This window comes from Ambystoma mexicanum, chromosome 2q (assembly GCF_040938575.1).
Source record: "Ambystoma mexicanum isolate Mex_15411 chromosome 2q, UKY_AmexF1_1, whole genome shotgun sequence".
Classification (NCBI taxonomy): domain Eukaryota; kingdom Metazoa; phylum Chordata; class Amphibia; order Caudata; family Ambystomatidae; genus Ambystoma; species Ambystoma mexicanum.
This window is the reverse complement of record NC_090924.1, coordinates 1,213,912,414-1,213,939,669: the sequence shown is the minus strand read 5'-3', so window position 1 is coordinate 1,213,939,669 and position 27,256 is coordinate 1,213,912,414. Positions and strand designations below refer to the sequence as shown.

At 45.0% G+C, this 27,256-nt stretch overlaps 1 protein-coding gene across 2 annotated transcripts in view; it reads left to right on the top strand.

Annotated features, from left to right (window-relative positions):
• The window catches only part of ANKMY2 (ankyrin repeat and MYND domain containing 2), a 422,909-nt gene that overhangs the window by 136,675 nt on the left and 258,978 nt on the right, over positions 1 to 27,256 (top strand). For both annotated transcript variants that reach the window (XM_069648608.1, XM_069648609.1), the window contains one exon: positions 26,082 to 26,217. In XM_069648608.1, the coding sequence (XP_069504709.1) occupies positions 26,082 to 26,217 (136 nt within the window). The remainder of the gene's footprint in view (positions 1 to 26,081; positions 26,218 to 27,256) is intronic.

Here is a 27,256-nt window from a genome sequence, read left to right as displayed (position 1 = left end):
AGGAGGAAGAGGGAGGGAGGGAGGGAGAGAGAGAACGAAGAAAAGCTAATTAGGGAGAAAATCGAGGCCATCCAACCAGGGGGTAAGTAATGGTCCCAAATGTTCCTGGGGAAATGGGCGGAGCTTCAACAACTCAAAGAGAAACTCTGGGCACTATTGGCCGGTCAAACAGAGCGGAAGCTGGTGTTTCTGAAACAAAAATACATGGAAAAGGGTGAGAAGGCCGATAAGATCCAAGCTTAGAAGTTGATAGAGCTCAGGAACAGCTGGAGAGTAAATGCCCTATATCCTCGAAGACGCCCAGATGATAGAGGAGATCTGTCAATATTATAATACTCTTTATGCCTCTGAATATCAGGGCGACGGGTTGGAGGCCGACAACTTCCTCAACTCTCTCCCGAACCCATCTCTCCCCCTCAGAAAAAGCGAACCCAATGGAAACCCTCCTCACCCCCCAGGAAATAATAGATACAATCAAGGGAATGAAGGGAGGGACTACTCCAGGCGACGATGTGTTCACGGTAGCAATTTACAAATCCTTCCTTCCGCTCTACTCTCGCCCCCTTTATGGCCAGGCTATTCAACAAAGTTCTAGTATCGGGAGCCCTCATAGTAGTCATCCCCAAGGAAGGTAAGGACCCGGCTCAATGCGCCTCCTACAGGCCCATCTCGCTCCTGAACACGGGCGCAAAAATCTTAGCGAAACTCCTGGCCAATAGACAGCTCAGAACCTCCCCATCTTAGTGCATGGTTACCAGATAGGGTTTATCCCCGGGAGGCAGGGGGCGGACAACATAAGGAAAACCCTGGACCTCTTCCTCGAGGTAACACAAAGAGGACTGGGAGCCCATCTAGTATCAATAGACTCGGAAAAAAGCATCTGATCGCGTTGAATGGGTCCTACATGCACAAGGTACTACACAGGATGGGTCTGGGAGAAAAGTTCAGAAGATGGATTGCAGCCTTATACAGGGGCCCAACAACGAGGGTAGCAGTGAATGGCTCCATCTCCTATCCCCTCCAACTCACCAGATGGACTAGGTAGGGTTGCCCCATCTCCCCTTTAATATATGCCCTTGCCATGGAACCACTAGCCGTCGCAATTAGAAGGGACCAGGAAATCAACGGTATTGAATGCGGGGATCAGGTATTCAAGCTATCGCTCTTTGCCGATGATATTCTCTTCTACTTGACAGACTTACCCCAATCCCTCCCCCGTCTCCTATCACAAATTCGAACCTTCGGCAAATTCTCAGGCCTGAAAATAAACCTCTCCAAGTCAAGTGTAATGTCCATGGGAGCGGAGGATCATGACACGAGTAGTAAAAAAACATGTGGTATGAGACTCGAGAGTGAATCCATTCACTATCTGGGTATTGTCCTCCCTAGGCATCTGACTACGCTGCAATCCTGGGGAAGATCAAAGCTGATCTCCGGCGTTGGAGCCCACCTATCCTGGTTTGGCCAAATGGTATTGATAAAAATGAACATTCTCCATCGCCTCCTGTACCTGTGCCAGACTCCTTTTTCTCAACTCTCCAGACCATGGTCCAACAGTTTATCTGGAAGGGGAAAAGGCCCAGGGTGAAGCATGCTACCTTGACTCTCCCTAGGGATCTAGGGGGATTCGGTCCCCCAGACTTTAAACTATATTTTAAAGCAGCCCAGCTGCGGGTGATGTTGGAACATTTGGGGGATGACAAGGGAACCCTCTGGACATACATTGAGGACATCCACACCCATCCCAGGAAAGTAAGCAACCTCCTGTGGTCCTCCACCTCAGATAACCCTGCCACCCTCCCACCTCAGACCCCACCCCACGCTGGCAGTACTCTGGGAACTGTGGAAATGCAATAAAGTCAACCTTCCCCGGGGGTGCCCTCCTCTCGACTTCGGTCAGGCAGGTTTCCGCTCTGCTCAGCGGTGGTCAGACGTGGGCCTCGAGAGAACAGCGCAACTGTTCAGAGTCAACACCTTCCTTGACTACCATTCTCTACTGGAAGCCATGGCCCCATCCGCACTCTCAGTATTTGAATACTTTCATCTTAAAGGTATCATGACCGACCCCAATTGGTGAAATGATCTCTCCCGATCTCTTCTACCCTTTGAAAGGATTGTCGCAGAGTCCCCCAACAGGAAGAGAGTACTCTCCAAAATGTATAGATCTTTTATCATGGCAGACCTTGCAGCTAGACAGAACTTTAAATGTTTTGGGGTGGATAAGGTGGAGGAGGAGACTGAAGAAGAAACCTGGGTTACAATTTGTAAAAGGATGCTAGCTGGGTCTCTCTATATATCTGCAATTGAACATAACTTCGAAATTATGCATGCCTGGCACCACCCCATCCCCACTAGGCTATCTAAAATGTTTGTGGGGGTCTCGCCTCTTTGCCTGAGGGAATGTGGCCCACAGGGGACATGGTACCACATGTGGTGGGTCTGTCCAATGGTACAAATTTACTGGACTGAATTGTTGAGCTGGATCAAAGACATGGTCGGCATCTCCCTGGAATTGAATCCCATTACACTTTTGTTTGGTGTCCGCCCCCTCCCCGCTTCACCTCCCCCTGGCGACGAAAATTCCAACTTTTCCCAGTCTGTTGGGAGCCATGCTGAGGGCTGGGAGGATAGCCCTAGCACAGAAGTTGAAACGCAAGGACAAAATTGCAGCGATAGTTTCCGACAGGATGGACAACTTCATGGTAGAATGGGGAGCAGTCCTTCTGGGGGAATGTGGTAGCACCCTAACTCTTTGAAGCCCTGAACATTGCACCCAGCTTTTGTTTGCTTCTATAGGTTCCTCACGGGCCTTTTATTACTATCAGCCTTAGCAGGATTTCGTGAATCCTATACTTCTCGTACCGATGTGGGAGCAAATTTAGGGTGAGCCCAATTTGCCAGTACCTTTTTTATGATTGTGATGTTTTGATTTGGGTCTTGTGTATACCCCAGCCAGAAGGTCTGGCATGGTTGCTAAAGTGTGGGGAGTGGGTGAGGGTTGGGAGGGAGGGTTAAAATGGGTGACGTTATCATTCGTTCTGTTCCAAAGCATAACGTTGTTTTATGACAAATGCCTAATAAAATTAAAGTAAAATAAAAAAGAATGCAGAATCACTAACAGCCGAGGAATGGTGGTCAATGGCTCTAGGAGAGGAACGATTGGGCCTCACTATTGCGATGATTACCTTTCTCAGAGAATGCTTTAATCTAAAAGAGTATCAATGAGGATCCCCACTAAAAAAGTAGTAGGTGGACTGATCAGACTACTGGGACATTTAGTAAAATAAGAGGAGTGGGTCCACAAACTAAATAAGCTAATCACTTCTGAGCAGTGGGTACCTGAAGGGTTTAGTGACCCCAAGAGATTGAATGTCTTAAAACACTGAAAAGCCGTATGAATCAATTAAGATGTTACGGAAAACTGAGGGAATTCTGTACGAAACTGTTGGAAATGCGTTTTTTAAAAAGTTTTGTACATAAAATAGTATACAATAAAAAAATAAGAAAAATCTAAATCTAGCTAGCAATGTACATCAAAGAAACACTTACACATACATGTATATTAAAATATATATTATATTTACACAAGAGCCACTGTTAAACACTTAACACAATAAACCAACACACATAGGTATACTTTACAATACTTTCGAAAGACTGCTTCTTAGTTGCCAGTTCCTGAACGTGCACAGTTTGACTGATCTACCGTACTAGCTGTAATTAGTCACATCCACAAAGTAGTACTGTAATTGTATGTAGTCAGCATACACATATAAGATGGTGATTTTTGGGAAGGAAAACAGTTAGTTAGTGTTATCCTAGTAGAGCTTCAGGTTCTAGAGGCACAGCAACCATTTTAAAGTCCAAAACGTAACCATAGCTAAAAGGCAGTTTGAGGGGTTTAAAGTCCTGAAAAGCAACAGAAGTCAAATGTTCCTGTGGATACTTTCTAGTCTCTAGGAAGGAAGATGCAAGAAGACTTAACCAATGTTGGAAACCCTGTTAAAGGACTCGCTAAAGGGACACAAGCGTAGACTTGGGTCTGAGGTAAGAGGGGGTTGCCCTGGACACCTCTATGTGCACTCCAATGCACTGGAGCAAATTTTGGGAATCAGTTAAGCAATACCTTTTCCTCCCCACAGTACCTTAGGTTTGAAGAAAACGTTTGTGGTGGATGCTCCCGATGTTGATGGACCCGACCTCCAGATTCCTTGGTCTGATGATGAAAGTGTCAGAATCGGAAACTACCACCCCCGAAAGCTCCTCACCTGACTCCCTAGAGGAATCCTCCTGGGTAGATATCTTTGGTCTTCTTCTCCCCTCCTTCTTGATCTCCTGCGGTTCTTCGTCCGTCTTGATGCTCCTCCTTCCCTTTTTGTCTTTCTTGCGCTCGTAGAGATAGGGACGAGCTCCGCTTGAGGCCACCCTGACAGTGATAGGAACAAGCTGTCGGGTGGACCCAGGGGAGCCAGTCCCGTAGCACCAGGGAAAAAGCCAGTGACGGCATAAAAAAACCCTGTAGATGGCGAGCCCTTGCTGGCAGGGAGTGTGTATCAGGATTAGTCAGGCGAGTACAAAGGCAGCGAATATGGCAAGGGAAATGTGCACTAAATCACACAGTGAATAGCTTCGAATTAAACTACGTGTGCACAGGAACAACGACTCATGTATGCTAGAACCCAGGAGTGCAAACAGAGTGTGACAACAAAACCGATATATGAAAAGGGATGTGGGGTAAGCACCTGACCGCGAGGAAAGTCGGCAAGCGCCTTACCCCCAATTGCTGTTACAGGTACTGACAGCGCTAAACCCACGTGGAGGGCAAGCAATGACAGGATCTGTGAACTAACACTCTTGATGGTATTAAATAAGGGAACTAAAGAACTGTACTCACGAGGACGAGATAAACCTCTTGAATGTCAGCTAGCCCACGAATCCTGTTGATGAAACTGGGACCCAGAAAGGCTAGAACAGCAATGGGAGGAAAACTAAATACCTACATTGGAATAGTGATTACAAATTAGTGAGGAAAACATAAGCATTCACACAGGAGCTAGCTACAACCGCACACCACACCTAATAATCAAATGGGAAATAAATGCAGAAGTGCAATGGAAAACATGGAATGGATCCCAATAGAAAGTAAGGATCAGGAGCAGGGAAAAACGAAATCACCAATGCAAACTTCTCCCTACCCCTCCAAGGAAAAGGCAGGAAGCTAATCTAAGAGGAAGGCTAAGGCATATGGGTTTACAGCAGCAAAGGACAGAGTCAAAGAAATATAGAACACAGACAAACTGGGCTGCATCTAAAAGGGGAAAGCACTGAGAAATGCTGCCTGCAAACAGAGGAAGACAAAAAGGGAATCAAGGGAGCAGCAATCAATTAGCGCATGAATCCGAGATTCAGGGCGGAGGAACAAGAAAACAGGAACTAGGAACTAGGTACAAAGGCAAGGAACAAGGAACAAGGGACTAGTCACAACAGGAACACTGCAAACGATGACCAGCGCTGGACTGAAGTAAGACTGAGGCTTTTAAAGCTGCTTAACGAGCACACGCCTCAGTTGTGCTGATTGCTGCACCTGCAGCCACAGCTGTTACCTATCCTCCACCCAACCTTGTCCTGCAAGGGTGGAGGTGGAGCAGTGGGCCAGGCATTCTGGGAAGCATAGTCATTTGGTTAAAGAAGCATGCTGGCTGCCAAAAACCTGGAATGGATCCGGAAGGGAAGTAGCTTGGAAAATAGGGATTTAGCGCTCCCAATTCATCACAGCACTGTAGCATAAGGTTCGGGGGAAAGGTCCAGTAGGGAATAAACCCCAAATCATGCCCCCAAGTGGTGGGAAGGGGAGCGAAGGGAGCGAGTCGTGACAGTGTGTCAGAAGTGGAAGTGGCTGGTGACTGGTATACAGTAACAGTACTTGAATCCAAGTACTACCAGACGAGGTAGACTGCTGTTGAAGAGGATTGGGCGAGAGTCCACTGTGTTCCAAGGAAGGCAAAAGCGGAGGCTGCACCAGAGCTGTCAGGAAGGAAGGAAAGTCTATACTGCAGGTAAGAGTGAAAGAGTGGAGAATGAGAGAGTGAACAGAAGCGGGATCGAGCAAGGAAGGGAGAGAGTGAGCGGGAGCAAAGGCGGGTGAACAAGCGCCAGGGGGAGAGAGAGAGCTGGCACCAGAGAGCGAGAGAGAGAGAAGAATGAGAGAGTGAACAGAAGCGGGATCGAGCAAGGAAGAGAGAGAGCGAGCGGGAGCAAAGGCGGCGCGGAGGACAGCCCTACGGTACGGAAACCCGTACAGAAGGAAAGAGCCTAGAAAACAGGGAAAGCCTCCGCGGGCTGAGTACTAGAAAGAAAGTATCCAAGGACCAAGCTCAAGGAGCGGCACTGCAGGCGAAGTTAGCGAAAGGCTGACAATGCGAGTTGCAACGCACAGCGTTGTGGGCGTGGCTACCGTTTAAAGGAAAAGGACCAAAAAAGACTAGAACGGTAAGGACCGCAAGGTGCTTAAGCAAGTCTCCATCTTTTCCACAGTGTCCAGGGTCGCGTTGTGACAGTATGCCCCCTCTGCTCTGCCGGGATCCCTCGGGCTTGCCCGGATGAAGGCGGTGAAACAGACGTAACAAGCGAGGGGCATGGATGTGGCTTCTAGGTTCCCAGGTACGCTCTGCAGTGGAATACCCCTTCCAGTGTACCAGGTACTGAATGGTACCATGTCTGTAGCGAGAATGAGCCTCTCCACCTCATATTCCTCAGGTTCTGGATTATCTGGAATTGATGAGCGTGGCACTGTTCGACCATGCGGGTCCGATAGATAGGCTTTGAGAAGGGACGAGTGGAACACAGGATGGATGCGCTTCATTCTGTGAGGAAGTTTCAGGCGAAAGGCCACCGGATTGATCTGTGAGGAAATGGGGAAAGGCCCAATGAATCTGGCAGAAAACTTTCCTGGGTGTAACCAGCGTGGCAAGAATTTAGTGGACAACCACACTTTAGTGCCGACAGTCCATTTGGGGTTCTGAGATCTCTTCCTGTCGGCGTACTTCTTTTGGAGCTCCCTGCTAGTCTCCAAGTTCTTCTTAGCCTCCCCTTGTATACGTCTTAGTTCACTAAGCCTTTGGTCAACCGCAGGGACAGCAGTCGATGGTATTCCGACCAAGGGGATATGCATGGGATGAAAGCCATAGGAGAAAAAGAATGGACTGGTTCCTAGTGAAGAGTGTACTGTTATTGTAGGCGAATTCCGCTGTGGAGAGAAAAGACCTCCAACTCTCTTGTTCTTGACCACAGAAACAACGAAGGTACTGTTCTAAAGTGGAGTTCAGACGCTCAGTTTGTCCGTTACTTTGGGGGTGATATCCAGAAGAGAGGGCTCTACTGATCCCCAGAGTCTTGCACAGTGTAGACCAAAAACGAGAAGTGAATTGAGAGCCTCTGTCGGAAACAATAGTTTGGGGTAGACCGTGAAGCCTAACCACCTCTCTCAGAAAAACCTCTGCCAATTCCGGAGCCGATGGTAGGCCAGGTAGAGGAGAAAAGTGCGCCATCTTACTTAGGGAATCTACGGTAACCATAATGGCGGTAGAGCCCATAGAGAGAGGAAGATCCACGATAAAATCAGTAGAAATGTGTTCCCAAGGACGTGCTGGCAAATGCCCTTGTTGAAGGAGACCCAAAGGGCGATGCGTAGAGGGCTTACTGGAGGCGCAAATAGGACATGCGGTTGCATAAGCCTTTACATCCTTGGCTAAAGTGGGCCACCAGAATTACCTTGATACCAAATTGGTCGTGGCTCCTTGCCCCTTGTGGCCAGCAGAAGGTAGATCGTGACACCAAGACATTGCTTGAATTTGGAGCTCTTTAGATGGAAGGAACAGGGTGTCATTGTAGAAGTACACTGCCCCTCGCTTCTCCAATGAGGACAGACGGTCGTTGGGTATCTGGGTAGAACTAGTTGTACGTTCAACCTCTTGTAGAAAGGAATTGACCGCTCCTAATATCCTTTTTCCCGGAAAAATCTCCTCGGACTTGTGTCCGTCGAATGGGCATTCTTCTCCTAGGCTCCGGGATAAGGCATCTGCCAACATGTTCTCCTTCCCTGGAAGATACGTGATGTCAAAGTCAAACTGGGAGAAGAAATAGGCCCACCGGGCATGTCTGGAATTGCGACACTCCATATGTTGGAGTACCTTAAGGTTCCGATGATCTGTTCTCACCAGAAACGGATGGGCAGCCCCCTGTAACAGATGCCTCCGCTCGACACAAGCCTGGCGGATGGCCAACAATTCCCGTTCCAACACCGAGTAGTTTCTTTCACTCGGGGTGAGAGTACGGGAGTAGTACGCCACCGGGTGTTCGATACCATCCTTACCGGACTGTAATAAGGCTGCCCCTATGGCACCTCCAGAGGCGTCCGTTTCAACCACAAAGGGAAGGGACTGATTGGGTTGTACGAGGATGGGCGCAGTGGTGAAGGCTTCTTTAAGTACCTGAAAGGCTTGTTCTGCCTTCGAGTCCCATACAAATTCTTGACCCTTCTTTAGTAAATTGGTAATAGGTAGCACAATCTCCGAAAAATTGGGGATAAAGCGTCTGTAGAAATTCGAGAGACCCAAGAACCTCTGTATATCCTTAGGGCTGCTGGGAGTGGGCCAAAGAAGTACCGCCTTCACCTTCTCGGGATCCATCTGAACTCCTTCTTTGGAGAGAATAAAGCCTAGGTAGGGAACAGACGAGGATTCGAAGATGCACTTTTCTGGCTTTAACAATAGATGATTCTCCTGTAGTCTTCTTAACACCTGCTCAACGTGTCTGTGATGTTCGGCCGGAGAAGAAGAGAAAACAAGAATGTCGTCAAGATAGACTACTACAAAAGAATAAAGCAGGTCTGAGAATATCTTGTCCACAAACCGTTGGAAAACCGCCGGAGCGTTTACCAGTCCAAAGGGCATCACTCGATATTCGAAGTGTCCCAGAGGAGTCCTGAAGGCGGTTTTCCACTCATCTCCCTCCTTGATTCTCAACAGATGGTAGGCACCTCGAAGGTCGAATTTGGTAAGGATGTTGGCCCCCTCAACCGCTTCTAGTACTTCTTTTATAAGTGGCATGGGATATCTGTCTCTTATAGTCATACAGTTCAAACCTCGGTAATCAATACATGGTCTCAATTTGGAGGTCCCTTTCTTGGGTATAAAGAACATTGATGCTCCGGCAGAGGAGCGTGACTCTCTGATGAGACCGTTCTGAAGGTTTGCGTCCAGATATTCCTTAAGGGCCCTTCTTTCTGGGAGAGACATGGGATACATTCGGCCGAAAGGAACGGAAGCACCTGGTTTTAACTCAATGGAGCAGTCTTCAGGACGATGAGGAGGTAAAGAGCGTGGTAATTCGTCTTCAAAAAGTTTAGCGTATCGTTGGTAGCAGAGCAGCACCATCTGCACCACTGAGGCGGATTTAGGAGTGGGGATTCCCTTACCAGGAACCGGATTGGTCTGGAGAAGGCAGGAAGAAGTACAGAAAGATGATGAAAAGCAGATAGTGTTGGCTGACCAGTCTATAGTAGGATTATGCTTACGTAGCCATGGTATACCCAGTATTATTGGGAAGTGTGCGGCTCTTATTACATCGAAAACAATCTGTTCTTTGTGCTGAAAAAGAAGCATAGTAGCGGGTATGGTTTCTTGTACAATGGGCCCGGAGGAGAGTGGAGTTCCATCCACTCCTTCTACGGGTAAGGAACTGCTCTTCTGCAAAAATGGCACCCTCTGATCTTGAGCCCATTGGACATCGATGAAATTACCCGCAGCACCACAGTCCAACATAGCCAAGACCTCAACGGTGGGATTGGGCTCGAAAGTGAGATGAATGGTGAATACCAACAATCTGTTGTCATCTTCGATAGCCTTCTGACAAGTAATGTTGCAGGGATTGGTCGTCTCTGCCCGGTTCTTATCCCTGCTCAAGACCGAGGAGAAGCGTTTCCCGAACGTCATGGAGGTACTTGGGGGCAATTCCAGAGCAAATGCTTAGAAGATCCACAGTACATGCAGAGACCCAGATCTCTGCGTCTCTTTCTCTCCTCTGGAGTCAGGGGGCCTCTAGTAGTTCCGATCTGCATCGGTTCTTCAGTCTGGCTCCGATTAGGAAGAGGAACCGGAGTAGTGCTGGCGGAAGGAAGGTTTCGGAACCTCCTCCTTTCTTGTCTTCGCTCTTGAAGTCTGTATTCCAGCTGAAGAGTCAGGGTCACTAGTTCTTGGAAGGAGGTTGGACAAGCCACTCTGGCTAGTTCGTCTTTGAGATCGTCATGGAGTCCCCGGCGAAAGAGGGTTTGTTGAGCAGAGTCAGGCCATCCTGCATCCTTTGCCAGTCTGATGAAAGCAGAAGCGAAAGTTTGAACATCTTGATTCCCTTGACGAATGTCCAAGAGGGCTTCATAGGAAGAAAACAGAACCTCAGGTCTGTCGAATCTGGCTCTCATCTGCTGGGTAAACAAGAGATAATCGTTGACTGCTGGATCGGATTGGGATATCAACGGAGTGGCCCAAGCCAAGGCGTTTCCGACGAGATTAGCAACAAGGAAACCAACCTTGGACCTGTCTAGTTCGTAGGCCTTTGGTCTAAAAGTGAAATAGACCATGCAAGCATCCAGGAATTCTTTCAAATGCTTCGGATTGCCATCATATTTTCCAAAAGAGAATGACTGTGGAGGCAAGTCGCCCCAAGTATCATCTCGTACGACGATCTGTTGTCGTAGACTGACATTTTCGGTTCGGAGATTCTGTACTTCAGTCTGAAGGCCTTGGATTGCAGCTACCATCTCCTGGATCTGTTCTAGGGAGGCCATGTTGACTTGTGGGCATTGCAAACTGTCAGAATCGGAAACTTCCACCCCCGAAAGCTCCTCACCTGACTCCCTAGAGGAATCCTCCTGGGTAGATATCTTTGGTCTTCTTCTCCCCTCCTTCTTGATCTCCTGCGGTTCTTCGTCCGTCTTGATGCTCCTCCTTCCCTTTTTGTCTTTCTTGCGCTCTTAGAGATAGGGACGAGCTCAGCTTGAGGCCACCCTGACAGTGATAGGAACAAGCTGTCGGGTGGACCCAGGGGAGCCAGTCCCGTAGCACCAGGGAAAAAGCCAGTGACGGCAGAAAAAAACCCTGTAGATGGCGAGCCCTTGCTGGCAGGGAGTGTGTCAGAAGTGGAAGTGGCTGGTGACTGGTATACAGTAACAGCACTTGAATCCAAGTACTACCAGACGAGGTACACTGCTGTTGAAGAGGATTGGGCGAGAGTCCACTGTGTTCCAAGGAAGGCAAAAGCGGAGGCTGCACCAGAGCTGTCGGGAAGGAAGGAAAGTCTATACTGCAGGTAAGAGTGAAAGAGTGGAGAATGAGAGAGTGAACAGAAGCGGGATCGAGCAAGGAAGGGAGAGCGCGAGCGGGAGCAAAGGCGGGTGAACAAGCGCCAGGGGGAGAGAGAGAGCTGGCACCAGAGAGCGAGAGAGAGAGAAGAATGAGAGAGTGAACAGAAGCGGGATCGAGCAAGGAAGAGAGAGAGCGAGCGGGAGCAAAGGCGGCACGGAGGACAGCCTTACGGTACGGAAACCCGTACAGAAGGAAAGAGCCTAGAAAACGGGGAAAGCCTCCGCGGGCTGAGTACTAGAAAGAAAGTATCCAAGGTCCAAGCTCAAGGAGCGGCACTGCAGGCAAAGTTAGCGAAAGGCTGACAATGCGAGTTGCAACGCATAGCGTTGTGGGCGTGGCTACCTTTTAAAGGAAAAGGACCAAAAAAGACTAGAACGGTAAGGACCGCAAGGTGCTTAAGCAAGTCTCCATCTTTTCCACAGTGTCCAGGGTCGCGTTGTGACAGAAAGGCAGGACGATGGACGGGATCTCTCAGCAGCAGTTTCGAGAGAGGACCTCTGGCACGGCGTTCCTCCACTTCTTTGGTCACTCTGCGGTTTTGGCACCTTTTCTGCAGTACCAACAAAGGACGTGATTTCCCCGGATCAATCTTCTTTGCTTCTTGCAGTCCCACACTCTGCTGAGGGGGGTCTGCGTGAGTTGAGTCTGATCTCTGGACTGTCCTTGAGGGCTCAGCAAAGATTTGGACGGATTCGGCCTTTCCATGATAATGCACTCGAAATGGGCAACTGGACTCCTGGTATTGGGGTTCCGCAGCTCTGGAAATTCACATGACCTCTGGAGATGGCTCAAAACAAAGTTTGTCTTGGGACTAGTCATTCCCACCAGTCAAAGGGAAGGAGGCGTCCTCTTCGGAGTTCCTCTGTTGCACAGAAAACGGGGTCAGGACAGAAGTGGTCGCTTCAATGTTGCAAAGGGTCTGCAGTCTTCTCTGGTCTTCTTCAGTTACTTCAGCTTCGAGTGGCCGGCTTGCTTTTCACTCCAGGAACCTCACTTTTTTATTTTATTTTTAATTTATTTCTATTTGCATTTTTTATACAGTTCCAGCACAAACTCCTCTACAAACTCTCTCGGCAATTTACGGAAAGGGGTGTTTGGCTGTCCAATCGAGCCATAATGAGGAAATTGTCTATGTGACTAAAAATTCACAAGAGCAGAGAGAAGGGGGATACTAGGTATCCCTTTGGCACTCTGCATAAGGTGGTGTGTGCCAAACTATCAGACTAAAACGTTTTTGGAGAGATACTAAGTCCTTAAGAACTGTAGTTACTCTAGGATAAAGAAAGATAATCTCAAAGGAGGATCCGAAGGGTCCCCAGCAACACTGCCCATAAGGAGCTTTGTGCTGAAATAGTAAAACACAGATGCCTTTGTGTTATGGAGTAAAATATACTCCTAGGACAGCTAAAATACAAAAAATAGATTTCTAAATGACAGAGCCTCCACTCATTCAGAAGTCCAGCAAACCATGCTGGGGGTCTTGCAAGGAGAGGGCGTGAAGCATACAAATGATAAATCTCCCCAACACCTATATGGTCTGTTCTAAATTTCTGTCATCAAGCCAGATGACGCACAACAACCCCCATATAAAAAGGCTACGCAGTTAGGCTTCACCTCTTGCTGCTGTTCACAACCCAGCAAATGGAGCTCCGAGCAGAGTGCGACAATTCTGTGGTTGTCATGTATCCCTTTAAAGCCCAGCCCTCCCCACCCTGTACCTCCCATCTTCCAATGTAGCGTTCACTAAGCAACCCATGTTCTGCAAGGACAAGCAACTCTAATGGTCGGAGAGAGCCAGGATTGACCTTTGGTTTAAAGTACCCTAAAGGGCAGCAATGCTTTTTTTTCTCCATGCTTACTTTCTACTAGGTATGAGTCTGGGCTCCCTCCCCTTTGTAGTCTTCTTCAAAATATGATCCAGTCTCACAGTTGTTATTCTGGACACTACTGGATCACAGGAATATAGAGCCAACTGCAAGATGACTGGAAACTGGACGTCTGCTATTGCTTATTTGGTGTGAACAAAAGCGATGAGTGTTGCTGTAGCATCTTAGACTGCCACCTGTTCAATATGCTTTCTCACCAAGTATGTCACATGGTTGCTCTGGACAGTATCGCTACAAAATAATGAAGAAATAAACCCAAAGATATGTTTATTGTGCATTTGCAGTAAAAAAAACATTTGACTCTGTTACAACACACAAGGCCAGCTGGGGTGTCCCCCACTGTCCAATGGGCGGTATTGAACCATTGAACAACGGATGTGATGGCTATGTGATCACTGCTTGCCTACATTTTTGCATTCAGAATTTCCGTTGTTAGGGAGATTCATCATTTTTATGCTTCATCCCCTCTCCTAGTGAGACCCCCAGCACTTTTTGCTATCCTGAATGAGTAGAGTCTTTTTCCATGCATTCATTCTTATGTGCTCTGACTTTTGGAACTGTGTTTTCTGTATTTTACCTTTACTATGGAGTCCACTTTCCCCCATATCTCTTTTAAGACATCTGTGTTTAACTTTTGCATCACACAGCACCTTATGTGCAGTGTTGCTGGGATCCCTTTGGGCTCTCCTTTGAGAGTCTTTCATTATCCTTACTAACTACAGTTCTTAAGGGTAGAGGGTTACTTTGTATCCTTCCTAAAATCATTATTCTATGAGAGATTAAAACACACCACCTTATGTGGAGTGCTAAGGCTCTCTGCTCCTGTAACTTGTTAGTCACATAGACAAACCCTATAGTTCTGGCTGGTGGCAATTGACATGTTGGAATTAGCTCTCTGCGAGTGTGCTGTCAGTAATAGCATTTGGAACCTATCAGCTGTGCTTAACTTTAAGCAGCACTGCGAGCTGCTTGCTCTTGCTGCTCATTTCGTCTCCGTTCCCAGGAGGGGCAGAGCTTCATTTGGTCACGTGAAGGATCACGTGACCCCTCAAGGAAGACTTTTATTGACGGCATATCCACCCTTGTAGCGCTAAACCCTGGAGGCAGTAAGGGCTGGAGCCGCTGTTTGGATGTTCGGCTGTGAGTAATCTGGTCTACTGCTACTAACTTTTGACCTACGTCCTTCTTAAGCTTCCAGGGTACGGGGTGGAGAGTCGGACTCTGGCAGCTCCACTAGCCGTCGGGCGTTTCCAACCCTGCAACCGAGTGTTTTCTTTAAACCCATTCTTTAAATGTGGATATTTTAAATAACTACGCTTCTAAGCTGACGCAATTATAATTATATCAGAGGTTGCGAGTTGCTCTCCCCTCTGGGTTTAATTTAAACACATTCCTTTTGGCACAACTACAGTACAGAATGATTTGGTTTTTATATTAGTCTTGTTCCCAGCCATTTAAAAAAAAAGAAAAAAACTAAACTTGTCTCTCTGCTACTTAGAGGCTGCAAGCTGATCTCCCCTCAGTGTGTTCTTTTTTCTAATCTAATATTTTCTAATATTTTTCTTTTCTGGTTTTTTTCTTTTTTTATAATATGCCCGCACTTAGAAGCGGGTTTGAAACTGCTGTGAGTCAAGCTACTAAGATAGTGGAGGTTCAATCAGGCTCTCTGACTCATTGTGAGGCGCTTATTAGTATTGACCACACTGAAAATATGGCTGCCTCGATTTTATTGGTTGAGAATATTAATGAAAATTCTAATATTAGAGCTGAAGGGAGCCCGAAGGGATATCCTACCACAGATCCTGCAATTTTGAATGTTGTAGCTTTGACTGAGGTAAATGTGGACATACCAGACATAGAGGATACATGGGCTAATGGGGACATTCCAGACTCCAGACAGGAACTTATAGATGAGGAATGTCTTCAACAAAGTCGAATCGGTACTAAAAGGGTAGTTCGGTATCATGCGTCCACTCCTCTTCAGAAGAGGATTATTACTGGGAAATTACAGGCAGGGGATAATCAATGCTTGGATTCTCTGATATGGAAGGGGAAACAACCGTGTGGAACTTTGCAATTCACTCACATTTCGCCGGCAACATTTATCTTTGGGAAGGATAATAAGGATAAGGTGCAATGTGCCCTCGATTCTCCTCAGTCAGGGAGCTTTAAGCAGGCTGGCGGGAGGGACCAATCTAAAGAGACCCCCATTCGTTCTAAGTATACTCTTAACCAGCCCATTGGGGAGAGTGATTTGGATGATTCCTTCTTTATTACGGCAGATGCTACAGGTCATTTGCTGAGGGAAATTGTTGATCTAGAGATACCAGTAGGTAGATTTTTGTCCAAAGACAAGGGGGTGAGGAGCTTATCAGAGGGTGCGCCAATTGATAGACTCTCACAAAATAGAAACAGTCCTATAATGTGGAAACAACAAGAGGGTAGGCACCTATCCCCTATTAGACCGATTATAAAGACATTTATACCACCTATATATAGTAAGACCAGCTATACCCAAACTGATAAGGAAAGGGATTACTTACCCATAACTGTAGATAAAGAAACCGACCCTCAGCGAACCATATTGGAAAGTCGTGTGGTAGCCGAAGATAAACAGGAGTCTCCTGGTTTGAGAAGGGAGGAGAGAGGAGATTACCTGATACCACGTCTATCGAATTTACACATTAGTTAGAATTTGGCTTTGAAAACTATAGGTGAATCCCAAGAGACTATTGGTTGCTCTATGGTAGGGCAACAAGCGGCTTTTAACCAATTGGTGACTCGTCTGGCTTTCTTGGAGGGTATAGTGGAGGTTAAGAACATTAATGAACAGATTACTAAAGAAAAGAGTCTATTTGATAAATATAGAGAGGAACAAGATACTAGGTTAATGACCATGGATGCTAAGATTACTGCTCTGTTGGAAGTTATGCTTACAGGAGATCGCCCCACCTCGTCAAATATAGTGGTAGAGGATCTAGTCTCCCAGGGAAAAGGAGATAATAAAGCCAATAATGAAAACTATGGAAAGGAACTGAGCTGTCCAGATAGTCCTTCGGTCCTTCTGGATGCCATAATTATGGCAACAGAAGGGCCTTCTCAGGAACAGGACGCGGAAAATTCCAGCGCTCAGATGCAGGTGAGAGAAATGATAAAAGAGGGGGAATGTTTAAACATTAGTAGTGAGGGTTCAATAATCTCCCAACATACTTCTCCTAAAAAAGGGCAAACATGTAAACAAAAGACAAAATATAGAGAGGAAAAATTAGCAGTCCAGGTATTAGAAATAGGTTCAAACATGAATAATGATGTAACAGCTCCAGTAAATAGCTCGGACTACGATATAAATGAGGTGCCCCAATCCCCTGTCGGTAGACGAAAAAAGACAAAAAAGCAGGTTAGGATGTCCAAAAAAAGCAACAACATGCCTAACATAAAAATTAAAGGCAGAAATGCGAATCTCAAAGGAATTAGAAATAACCCGCTTCAGGAAGAGCCAGATGATAGGGGGAGTCATAAGGCTTCTAATAAGGAAGAGGGTCAGGTTCAGGGGGAGCCTATTAATAAAGACTCCCTGCCCAGGGGGGAAATTAATACTGACCTAAGTACGGAGGAGAATAATATACTGAAAGTTGGCCTAGAGCGCATACAAACTAAACAAACAAAGATGACAGCTTTTGGCAAAATAATTAGTACTAAACACGCTAGAACATCTGTAGGCACACAACAAATTGGGCACCCTATTATTTCCCAAGAAATTCCAGTAGTAGTATGTCCCAGTATCACCCCCTTACAAGGGCTGATGGTGTTAGCTGAGAAGGGGATTGATTTCACTAGTAATAATACGGGAGATACCCCCCAAGATATACATTTTTCCAAAACCCAAGATCCTCAAGAAAAGGCTGTGTTCAAATCTAGTGCAGATCACATAAAGAAGCAATCTATTCCGGCCCAGCCCCCTATAAAGATCTGTACAGGGAAGATACTGGGTTGGATCAATAATAATAAAACAGACTCGCAGGTTAATTTAAATAGAACTTACCTTTTAAGCCTTTTTAAAAATATTTCCCTTACTACGAGCAATAACAACAGATGATATAGACGCCATCTCTCTACCTAACCATAATAACCATCGTATGGTAAGTCGTTTTCATTCAGTGATGGTAGCAGATATGGTACGTGCTCAAGAAAAGAATCTTAACTCTTTGGGTTATGATCTATCTACTTTAGTAGATGACAAAGAGGTTGATAAGTTTCTTCAATATAAGGAAACAGATAACATCCAAACCCAACAAATCCCACAATTAGGTAACAATAAACTAGAAAACTTTGGTCCAGGGTTGGCTTTAATTTCTAGCCTTCTAAATAGTGGCCAGGATTGGTCATGGTTACAGCCAGCGCTTAAAACCGTGGAGACACTCAGACAGGATAGTGGGCGTTCCTAACAGCTCTAATATCGATGTGATTTCCTGGAATTCATGCGGGGGAGCACACCTCAACACGTTTTTGAATAAAAGGGATAATTATGTGCACCCCCGTATTTATTTTTTTCAGGAAACCATGATGCTGTCTGATATATACATAGAAGGTTTTTATACTTTTTCTTCTTTAGCATGGCGTGGACCTTTGGGCAGACCTAGTGGTGGTCTGATTATTGCCGTTGATCGTAATTTGGGGTTTCACGGGGAGGTGATCTTTAGGAGTGATTGGCTTTTGGGTATTATTCTCACTTCGGAGAATAGGGTAGAGCCGATCCTCATGTTGAATCTCTATTGGAACCCGTTAAAAGTGGCTATTGATGAAGTGGAAGATACTCTCAATACGATTCTGGGAGGATGGTTCGAGAAAGGGTTTGGTAATCGTATTATCTTGGGAGGGGATTTTAATTCGGCCGGTGCTGAGGGTTCCACATTAAATGAAAGGGGGGTGATTCCTAGATTGCTCCTTCCACATATCAAAAGAGGCATACGGTGGGATAATTATCTTGATCATTGGGATTTGGATCTTTTAGAGCATGCCTGGGAGTGGAATTTACCGAAATTTACTTGGAAAAGAGGAAGTAATAATTCTAGAATCGACTTTTTCTATGTTTCAAATAGCTGGAAGCAAGCCTGTGGAAAATTGATACTTATGGAGGTAGAATTGGGTGATCATATTCCCTTATGTTTCTCTTTCCATTCCCAATGTGGGTAATTATATTAATCCCACGCTGTGTGGTGTAAAGGCTGGAAATAATGGGAGAAGGGTTGTATGGAATAAGAAAATAATTACGAAATTCAATAACCTGGTTTTGGGTAACCTATCCAGAAGGTTGCCTCATATTACGAGAGGTGAAGACATCGATTCGGGGGGATTCTACTATAAAACTATATTGTCATGTGTTTATAAAATTAGTAGCACCAGTGATAGGGAGGTCATAAAACCTAGGATGAGGGTGGGTGACTCCAGAATTCAAACCTCCAAGCGTAATAAATACAGTGAAATTAAAGCCTTGAAGAAACGGCCCATTCCTTTTTTCGAATTACAGCTTAGAAAGAAAAAAATTATATTGAAACACAAAAATCTGATCAAATCACTGAGAATGGATCAATATCATGAAGCACATCAATTGATGATGCATAATCTTTGTAAGGGCAGAGATGTTAAATTTTGGGCAACTATTAACTCTATGCTCATGCCTGCAAAAGACAAACTTGACTGCCCGATCCAAGCAGAAGTGTGGAGTGCCTTCTATAAGCAAAAGTTTGCTTTACCTGTTGACTTTACAAGGGAACAGGATTTGGATTTAGGTCCCCCCCGTGGTGGAAGACTGTGGGTGGGATTTAGAGGATATTAAATGGGCCATTAATAAACTTAAACCTTCTAGAGCACCAGGCCCGGATGGCATTCCCCCCTTCGTCATAAAGACATCCCCTGGAATATGGGCGGATTTGCTCAAACCTATATTTGATGATATTTTTAAATACCATACTATTCCTAAAACCTGGGCCCAGAGTATTATTGTCCCTATATTTAAAAAAGGGGACGTTCTTAATCCCCAGAATTATAGACCTATAGCCCTTTTAGATGCAGCTAGGAAGGTCTTTGGCATTCTACTTTTAAGGGACATCAATACATTTACTAGAAGGAATGCCTGCTTCAGTAAATTTCAGGTTGGCTTTAGAGAAGGTTTGGGAACAGACCCGAACGGAAATATTTTGGCTCATTTAAGAGATACAGTCCATCAAACTAAAATGGGCGAAGTCTATATGGCATCCTTGGACCTCTCGAACGCTTTTGACGGAGTCATCAGAGATAGACTGTGGACCAAAATGTTAGCAATGAATTTTCCACGTAAGACTGTTCAAGTCTTGGCTCTATTACATAGAAATACCTCTGTCAGGGTGCGCTTATCTTACGAAGGTTCCCTTTCTGATGCCATAGAGACTGAGGTGGGGGTTAAGCAGGGCTGTTCACTTGCACCCACGCTCTTCAACCTGTACGTCAGCGATGTGGAGGATATGTGGCGGGGTCCTTCCATCGCTCCCGTTAGGATGGGAAGTTTGGTTATTGAGTGGATGGCCTTTGCGGATGATTTCATTTTTTTTGATCGTACCCCACGGGGTCTTCGTAGAAGGATGGATATTTTCTATCAATATGGTATGATGAATAATCTTTCCCCCAATGCATCGAAATCTCGAACGATTGTAATCTCTAAGAAGAGAGTTGTCAAATCTTATGCCTGGAAGATGGGGGACAATCTGGTGGAACAGGTGCAGGCCATAACATACTTAGGCTATAATTTTTCTAACAATTCTAGCCTAAAGAGGTGGAAATTGAGTCTTGTAGAAAAAGCGTCTAAATTAAAGACTCAAATGAAATTTTTGAGGGTTCGAGTATGTAAATTTTCGCTCCTACCCATTAGACGTTTCTACCTTGCTAAATGTGAGCCGGTTCTTTTATATGGTCTGGATATTTGCACCAAGGATATGAGTTCCTATTTAAATGTGGTTCAGGGAAAATTATGGAAGGAAGTAATGGGCCTTTCCATGGCAATCCCAAATGCCATTATCCGGCACGAACTATGTCTAGTCTCACTCAAAGCCAGATATTTGTGGAGACAGCTTTCCTTTTTTAGAAAAATGAATGATCCTCTTATAAATACCCTGTATGAGTTGTTGAATAGGGTGATTACATCTGGGTCAGTCCAATCAATTAAGGGATTCAGCGACAGAATTAATTCTCTGTTATATATTTTAGGCTCTAGTTTAGACGACTTGGTGCAACGACCCGGCCTAGTTAAGAGACTATTATTCAAGGCGGATTGGGTGGATACAGTCAATGAAATAGAGTCCTATGCAACCTATAAGGAATATGCTAAATTTGTACATGCAAGGGAATGTATCCCCCTTTATTTACTTAGATTCCCCTGTTATAGGGCGAGAACTACATTTATGCGTTTTAGACTTAACCAGATGCCGACCCTAGAAAGAATTCATTATTGGATACATAAAGAAAAGGTGCTTAATTATATTTTACCTAGCCTTACACGTCGTTTTTGTGGAGAAACTGACATGTTAGAAACTCTCAAGCACCTTGTCTTAACATGTGTCCATTTTGGGTCGAAACGAGCTCTATACCTCACTGATAGATTTGATGAGGATTTAGAAATGTCGAAAAATCTGTTCTGGAGTCGCTGCATGTGGGGTGTTAATATCTCCCTAACTCTCGCTTTGAATTTATTGCTTCAAAATATAACGGAGGAATTGGAAGCCAAAAATAAAGAATTAATTGTGTAGGTACCTATAGGGTAAAAACGGGTAATGATATTAACAAGGCATATAACTTCTATGTAATTTGATTTTAGGGCTGGGAAGGAATCTTTTAAGCATTTTGTAAAATGCTGATGTCTTACATGTTTTAGATGAAATTTCTTTCTCTATTTCTTTTTTTGTATGGTATGATAACTTTTTCTCCATCTTATATATCAGTGCATTCTTATATGCTTATGTATTGGTTGTATGAAAGGTATAAATGTGTTTTTCCTTTGTGTTATATGTTGTATAAGGTTTTATGCAAACTAATAATACAACAATAAAAAAAAAAAAAAATTGACATGTTCGTTCAACTATTGTCATGTTTACAACAGACTGTATTCACAGTCCCGGTTGTGCACAATAGGGTCACCTATGTTCTAACGTGGTGACTCCTTTCTTTTTTCATGTTTTCTTTTTTTTAGCCCTTCTACCGTTCTGGGAGGCAGAGGTGTGTATCGGTTCAAAGCACATGCCTTATTTAGACCACCTAACAGTTTTTCTAGGGGGGTATAAGACCATAGACATAGATTACTTTCTGATTACTTTCAGTAATACAAGAGCAGTAGACCCTGTCAGTTATGCAGTGACACTCAACAAGGAAATCACATAGTCAACCAACTTTCAAATATACTTTTCTGAATAGTGTAACAGATTCAAGGAACAGTATATACCTTTACTACGTTTGTGATAACACACAGTTATACTAGGTTCGTAAGACCTTTTTGGTGTAATATACAAATACTGCTGCTTTTCAGCTCAGTGGAACACAGGCTAAGATAAGCAAGAACTCTTTACACTAATTTTGGATGCTCCAGGCAATCCAAGGTCCGCTCTACACCTAAAGGAATAGTTTTCAGGAATGGCACACAACTATTCTAGGCAGGTAAAACCGAATGTTGTGATCTACTACAGTTGCTTTTCAGATCAGTGCAACACAGATTGAAGTATATAACTCTAACGTGTTTTAGGATGGCACGCAGCTAACTCGAGGTAAGTAAAACCTATATACCTTTTAAAGGAGCTATCAGCAACTTAAAGTTAAGTATAACCTTAGGCAGACTTATTGTGGACATGCTAACAGCAAGTCGGGAGAAACAAGACCCAATTGGGGACACTCCTACATTTATCCTAACAGGAATAGTAAAGTGAAACCAACAGCATTGCTTTTGGTGAAGAGGAACAACCAATTCACAGGTGAGTAACTCAAACTTTATATATACTTTTTAGGATAGTGCAACACACATTCAAGGCAAGTTAGAACTTTTGTAACTGTGCACTCTGAGTTAGTTACCAACCAACTTCTTTTGCAAGTAAGTAACTTTTGCACACTTGTTATTCTTTTCAAGGCAGAACCCTTTTCTTATCCAGTCCTTCCCTTATTCTATAGCATGAGTTCACTCAGAGGCAGTAGAGGGTCTCTAGTGGTCTAGGTGCGAGCTGTAGGCAGGGTGACGTCGGGTTCAGTTGCAGGCAAAGTCAGTTTCAGAGGAAGACTTTTCAAACAAGTAAGTATTTCACTTAAAAGTTAGTTGTGGGTCCAGGGACATCAGAGAAGACACCCTAGGCAGATTCTGCAGTGGGCCTGGGTGAACTGGATGAGGGCCTCCCAATCACAGAAAACACCCCAAAGCTATACAGAAATCATAAAGGCTTAAGGTAGGTAAAATATCCCAGTCAACCTCAGCACAGAAGAAGAGATGCAGCAGGAGGACTTCAGGATCTGCAGCCAAAAACCCGGTCAATAGATTCCTTTGCCAAGAAGATGGAAGATAGGACTTTGGAAGGACTTTTGCAGCAGGGATCACAGTAGAAGGCTTCAGGCGAGAGTTTCCTTGCGGCTGGATGCGGCTCTGGGGATTTTGCGCCGTCTCAGGAGCACAGAAGAAAACAGAATATCGCTGGTTGGATTCACGTTGTTTGCAAGGTCCAACACTCGATGAGGGAACTTTCCAGACCTGAATCGTGCCTCTGGATATACAGCAGAATGCCCACGAAGTTTCAGCAAGATTCGGAATTCGGAAGCCTGTGCACTGCCAGATGGCTCGAGGTATTGGGGTATTGCCGCCTTGCAAGGTTACAGCACAACGTGGGCTGGCTCAAAATGCAGGTCTTCTCGAGTCTAGTGGGTCCCACCAGGCTCTGGGTAGGGGCCATTGTTTTCGGAGTCCCCAGATCGATTGGAATGAAGGACTACAGCAGGCTCTCTGGTCTCTGGAAATCGTCTCGGCTGTGGTTTCTTCATCTTCCTATTCGGTTTTGGTTCCAGTGGTCGACTACATCTTCAGCTTCCAGGATCAGACTTTTGTGCAGGGACCCAGCCCATCAAACAGCCATGCAACATTCTAACTTGGTGGGGGGATGTGGGGGGAGGGCGTGGGGGGGTTGTTGGCAGTCCATCCTTCTAGTTTGAACTGGATTCACAGTCAGGCTGGGAGACAAAGGGCTGAAGAATTTTGGACTCCTCTCTTGCTTCCTGCCTCCACAGGCACTCGGGAGCCTGGCCGGGGAATACAAAGGATTCCCACCGAAGATAAAGCTAACAAAATTTCCCACCCTGGTTGTCGGGAGAAAGAACAATAAAGGACCAGGAGTGCTGAAATGGTGAAAAAAGAACGACAGGCTATTTTGGTAACATGAGCACCCATGGGTGCCTTTACTGGGGTTGTGCAAATAGACAGCGGTAAATGTGCACCAAATTAATTAAAAGGTTCACTGCCACAAGCCATTAAAGGTAAGTTTGTCGTTGTTACATAAAGGGTCTCACCTAAAAAAATTTACAAAGGATCCAAAGATCCTTTTTATCCTTGGGAACTGTAGTTCTCACAAGGTTAGCCAGAGAAAGTGAAAAGGGGAGCCCCTATGGCAACCCAGCAACAATAGGCACCCATTTCCAAAAAGTTGTCCAACAGGATAACTTTTAAAAGGCACTATGGAGAGTCTTAAACATTACACCCATAAAGAGTAAAAGATTATCTGAGTGTGGAAAAAGGTTCCCACTCACAGAGGTATAAGGAAGAATAATCCATCAGTAAAGCAAAATGTTCGGGGGTTGACACAGGGAAAGAAGGTTTATCATTATGAAAATCTTACCTAACACAGTACCCACTGGGGGGCTGGCTGTTCTGATTGGACAGCCACCCGCCCCTTTCTGTAAACTACTGAAAGAGATTGCAGAATTGTGTGTGCTGAACCTGAATAACAGGTGAGGTTCCTGAGGTGAAAGGCAAGTCCACAACTGGAAACTGAAGTTAGCAAAGAAGAAGATGACCAAAGACGCCTGCAGACCCTTTGCATCACCCTGAAGCGACCACTGCTGTCCTGACCCCGATTTCTACTAGACAGAGCAGCTCCGAAGAGGACGACTCCTTCCCTGTGGCTGGTGGGACCAACCACCCGTGAGACTAACTGTAATTTGAGCCATCTCCCAAGGTGCTGTGCCTTTCCAGAGCTACAGACTGCGAACACCAGGAGACCTCCAACCCATTTGCAGTGCAACATCTTTGGTGGTTCACCTGGAGCTCGGCCTCTCACAGACGCAATCAAACTCATCCAAGTCCCCTCACCACCGTGCAGGACTCCAGGAATCGAAGGTTGACCAAGCGAAAACCGCCCTTTATTAGTGCTGCAGAAAAGACGCCAAAACCGCAGACTGACCAGAGAAAATGAAGAAATCTGTGGCAAGGGTTCTCTAGTGCCTGCTGCTGAGGCATCCCATTCAGAGCCCTTCCTTTCATCACCAGACTGAGGAATGCTGCACAGAGGAGAAATCTAGCCACAAACATTTCTTCTAACCTAAGATACTGTGGGGTGAAGATATTGCTTACCTTCAAACAAGAAGTGGCTCCAGAGTGTTAAGAGTGTGAGAAGAGGTGTCCAGGATGTCCACTCCTATCTCTGATCCAATCTGTCGGCTTGTGTCCCTTTTGTGAGTCCTTTAACTGGGTCTTCAACGTTGAGTTAACATTTGTAGCATCTTGTCCTAGAAAGTAAAATTATCCTCAGGAACTTTTGCTGTTCTGCTGCTTCGTAAGGCTTTGAGCCCTCTCCAAACAGACTTTTGCATAGAGATAGGGATCGGACTTTAAAAGATTTAGTTTGCTAAGAAAACACCTCTAGACCCTTAAGCTCTGCCATTGTATGACTAACCAACATTTTTCCTTCCTAAAAGACTTAATCTCATGTGGTTTTTCTAACTAACAATTAATGTATATCTTTGTCTTAACGTGAGTGCGCGGTCGTACCAATAATACAGTAGAACTGTCGGTGTCAAACTCGGTAACAATTGTACCTCAAGCTTCTACCGACTAAGAAGTGACCTTTGAAAAATGTGTTATAATATTCATATGTGTGTTGGTTAAGTGATGTAAGTATTTTTAGGCATTCCTTGTGTAAATATAATATATTTTAATATAACTGTATTGGTGTACATGTTTCTTTGGACTACTGTACTAACTGGGTTCAGTGTGCTTACCTACAGCTCACATCTTCCTCCTATGATCAGCCTGACTGCTCTGCCACTTTACCAAATTTCCTTTAGTAGTTAAAGCTTATACTAAGAGTTCTTCCCTTCACTAGCATCCTATGATAATTGTAACAATTTATGCAGATGCCCCCTAGTTCAGTTCATACTATCTTATAGGGCCTTCAGACTTTCAAGGAGTTGTACATTCCAGTGCAGGTGAAAGGAATAGGGACACAGAACATGGCAGAACACAAAGCAGAATGATCATCAAAGGATATAGGAATTAAACGAGGATTACATCTGCCAGAGCATCAAAATTCAATGCATTAACGAGGTGCTTCACGAGTGGCAGCTTATAAACTGTTCTGTTAGGCTGCAAACCCAGAGTGAGTCCTATGATTGGGTTGTAGACAGTCAACAAACTACTGTTCTTAAAACCTGAGTGATATCAGTTTAGCTTTGCATTTTAAGGTTTTTGGTTTCTGTTGTTGATTCGATTATTTTTCTTTACATATAGCATGCTTAAAGGCAGAGATACTGATGGCTTTCCCATTTATCAAGAAAAGTTTATTAGAGAGTGTATTCGGAAATTTCCATACTGTGAAGCTACACTACTTCAGCAGCTTGTAAGAAGTATTTCTCCAGTAGAAATGGTAAGAATCATGCCACGTGATTTATGTTCAACTTTAAATCTTGCCTATGTTGCCACGTGATTTATGTTCAACTTTAAATCTTGCCTATGTTGCCACGTGATTTATGTTCAACTTTAAATCTTGCCTATGTTGTCTGCCTATTGCTATCCAAAGAGCAGGATTCACCTCTGATTGTACTTCCCACATTTACCTGAAACATCCCTGTTAAATAGATTTGAAAATACTATACTTTCTGAATAACTTCCTTTCAAGTTTACCTGCTGTTCAGTAGGCACGCAAGATGGCCACCTTATGTTGGAAATTGGGACGACGCATGGTGATGGAACGTGGTCGTTCGCCTGCTTCTGGTCTTGGAACAGGGGCTTTATGTATTCTTTCGATCGTATAGGTCTTTTATTTCTTGACCGTGTAGATGTTCTTGGAAGAAGTAATATGCATATTCTTCCAGGTCTGATCCCTCTACCTGTTCGGGTAAACCGACGAGGCAGAGGTTGTTGCGCCGAGAGCGATTTTCCTGTTCCTCAACTTTAGACCCGAGGCGCTGGACCCCTCTTATCAAATGTTCCGTATCGTTCACTGCACTATCATCCTCTAGTGCGCTGATAAGTTTTTCATTGTCCGTAGTGCGTTCTGCTTGTACATTCAGGCGGGTTTGTACATCATGTAGATCACGTTTGATTTCCTGGACTGTGGTATTTGTCTCCTATATTCTTTGGCCAATAACCCTAATGTAATTTCTGTGAGAATAGCTTGCAGTTGGTTTTGGACATCTTGGGTTGTTGGCGTGAAGAGCAGTGCAGGAATAGTTCTACCAAGCTCAGGTCGATGTCTCCGTTAATGTTGCCCTCCAGTGTGGATTTTGCCATGCCCACTGGGTGGGTGATCGATAGGGACTGGTGTTTGCAGCGCACTGAGGTTGGCCTCAGGTCACAAGATGTAGCCCAGTATTCGTTGTTAGATTTAGCAGTGTGTGCCTTCTGTCTTTCAGGCTCGCCAAGCACACCACGGGTTGGTTAGTATGTCTGCAGCATGTTCTGGA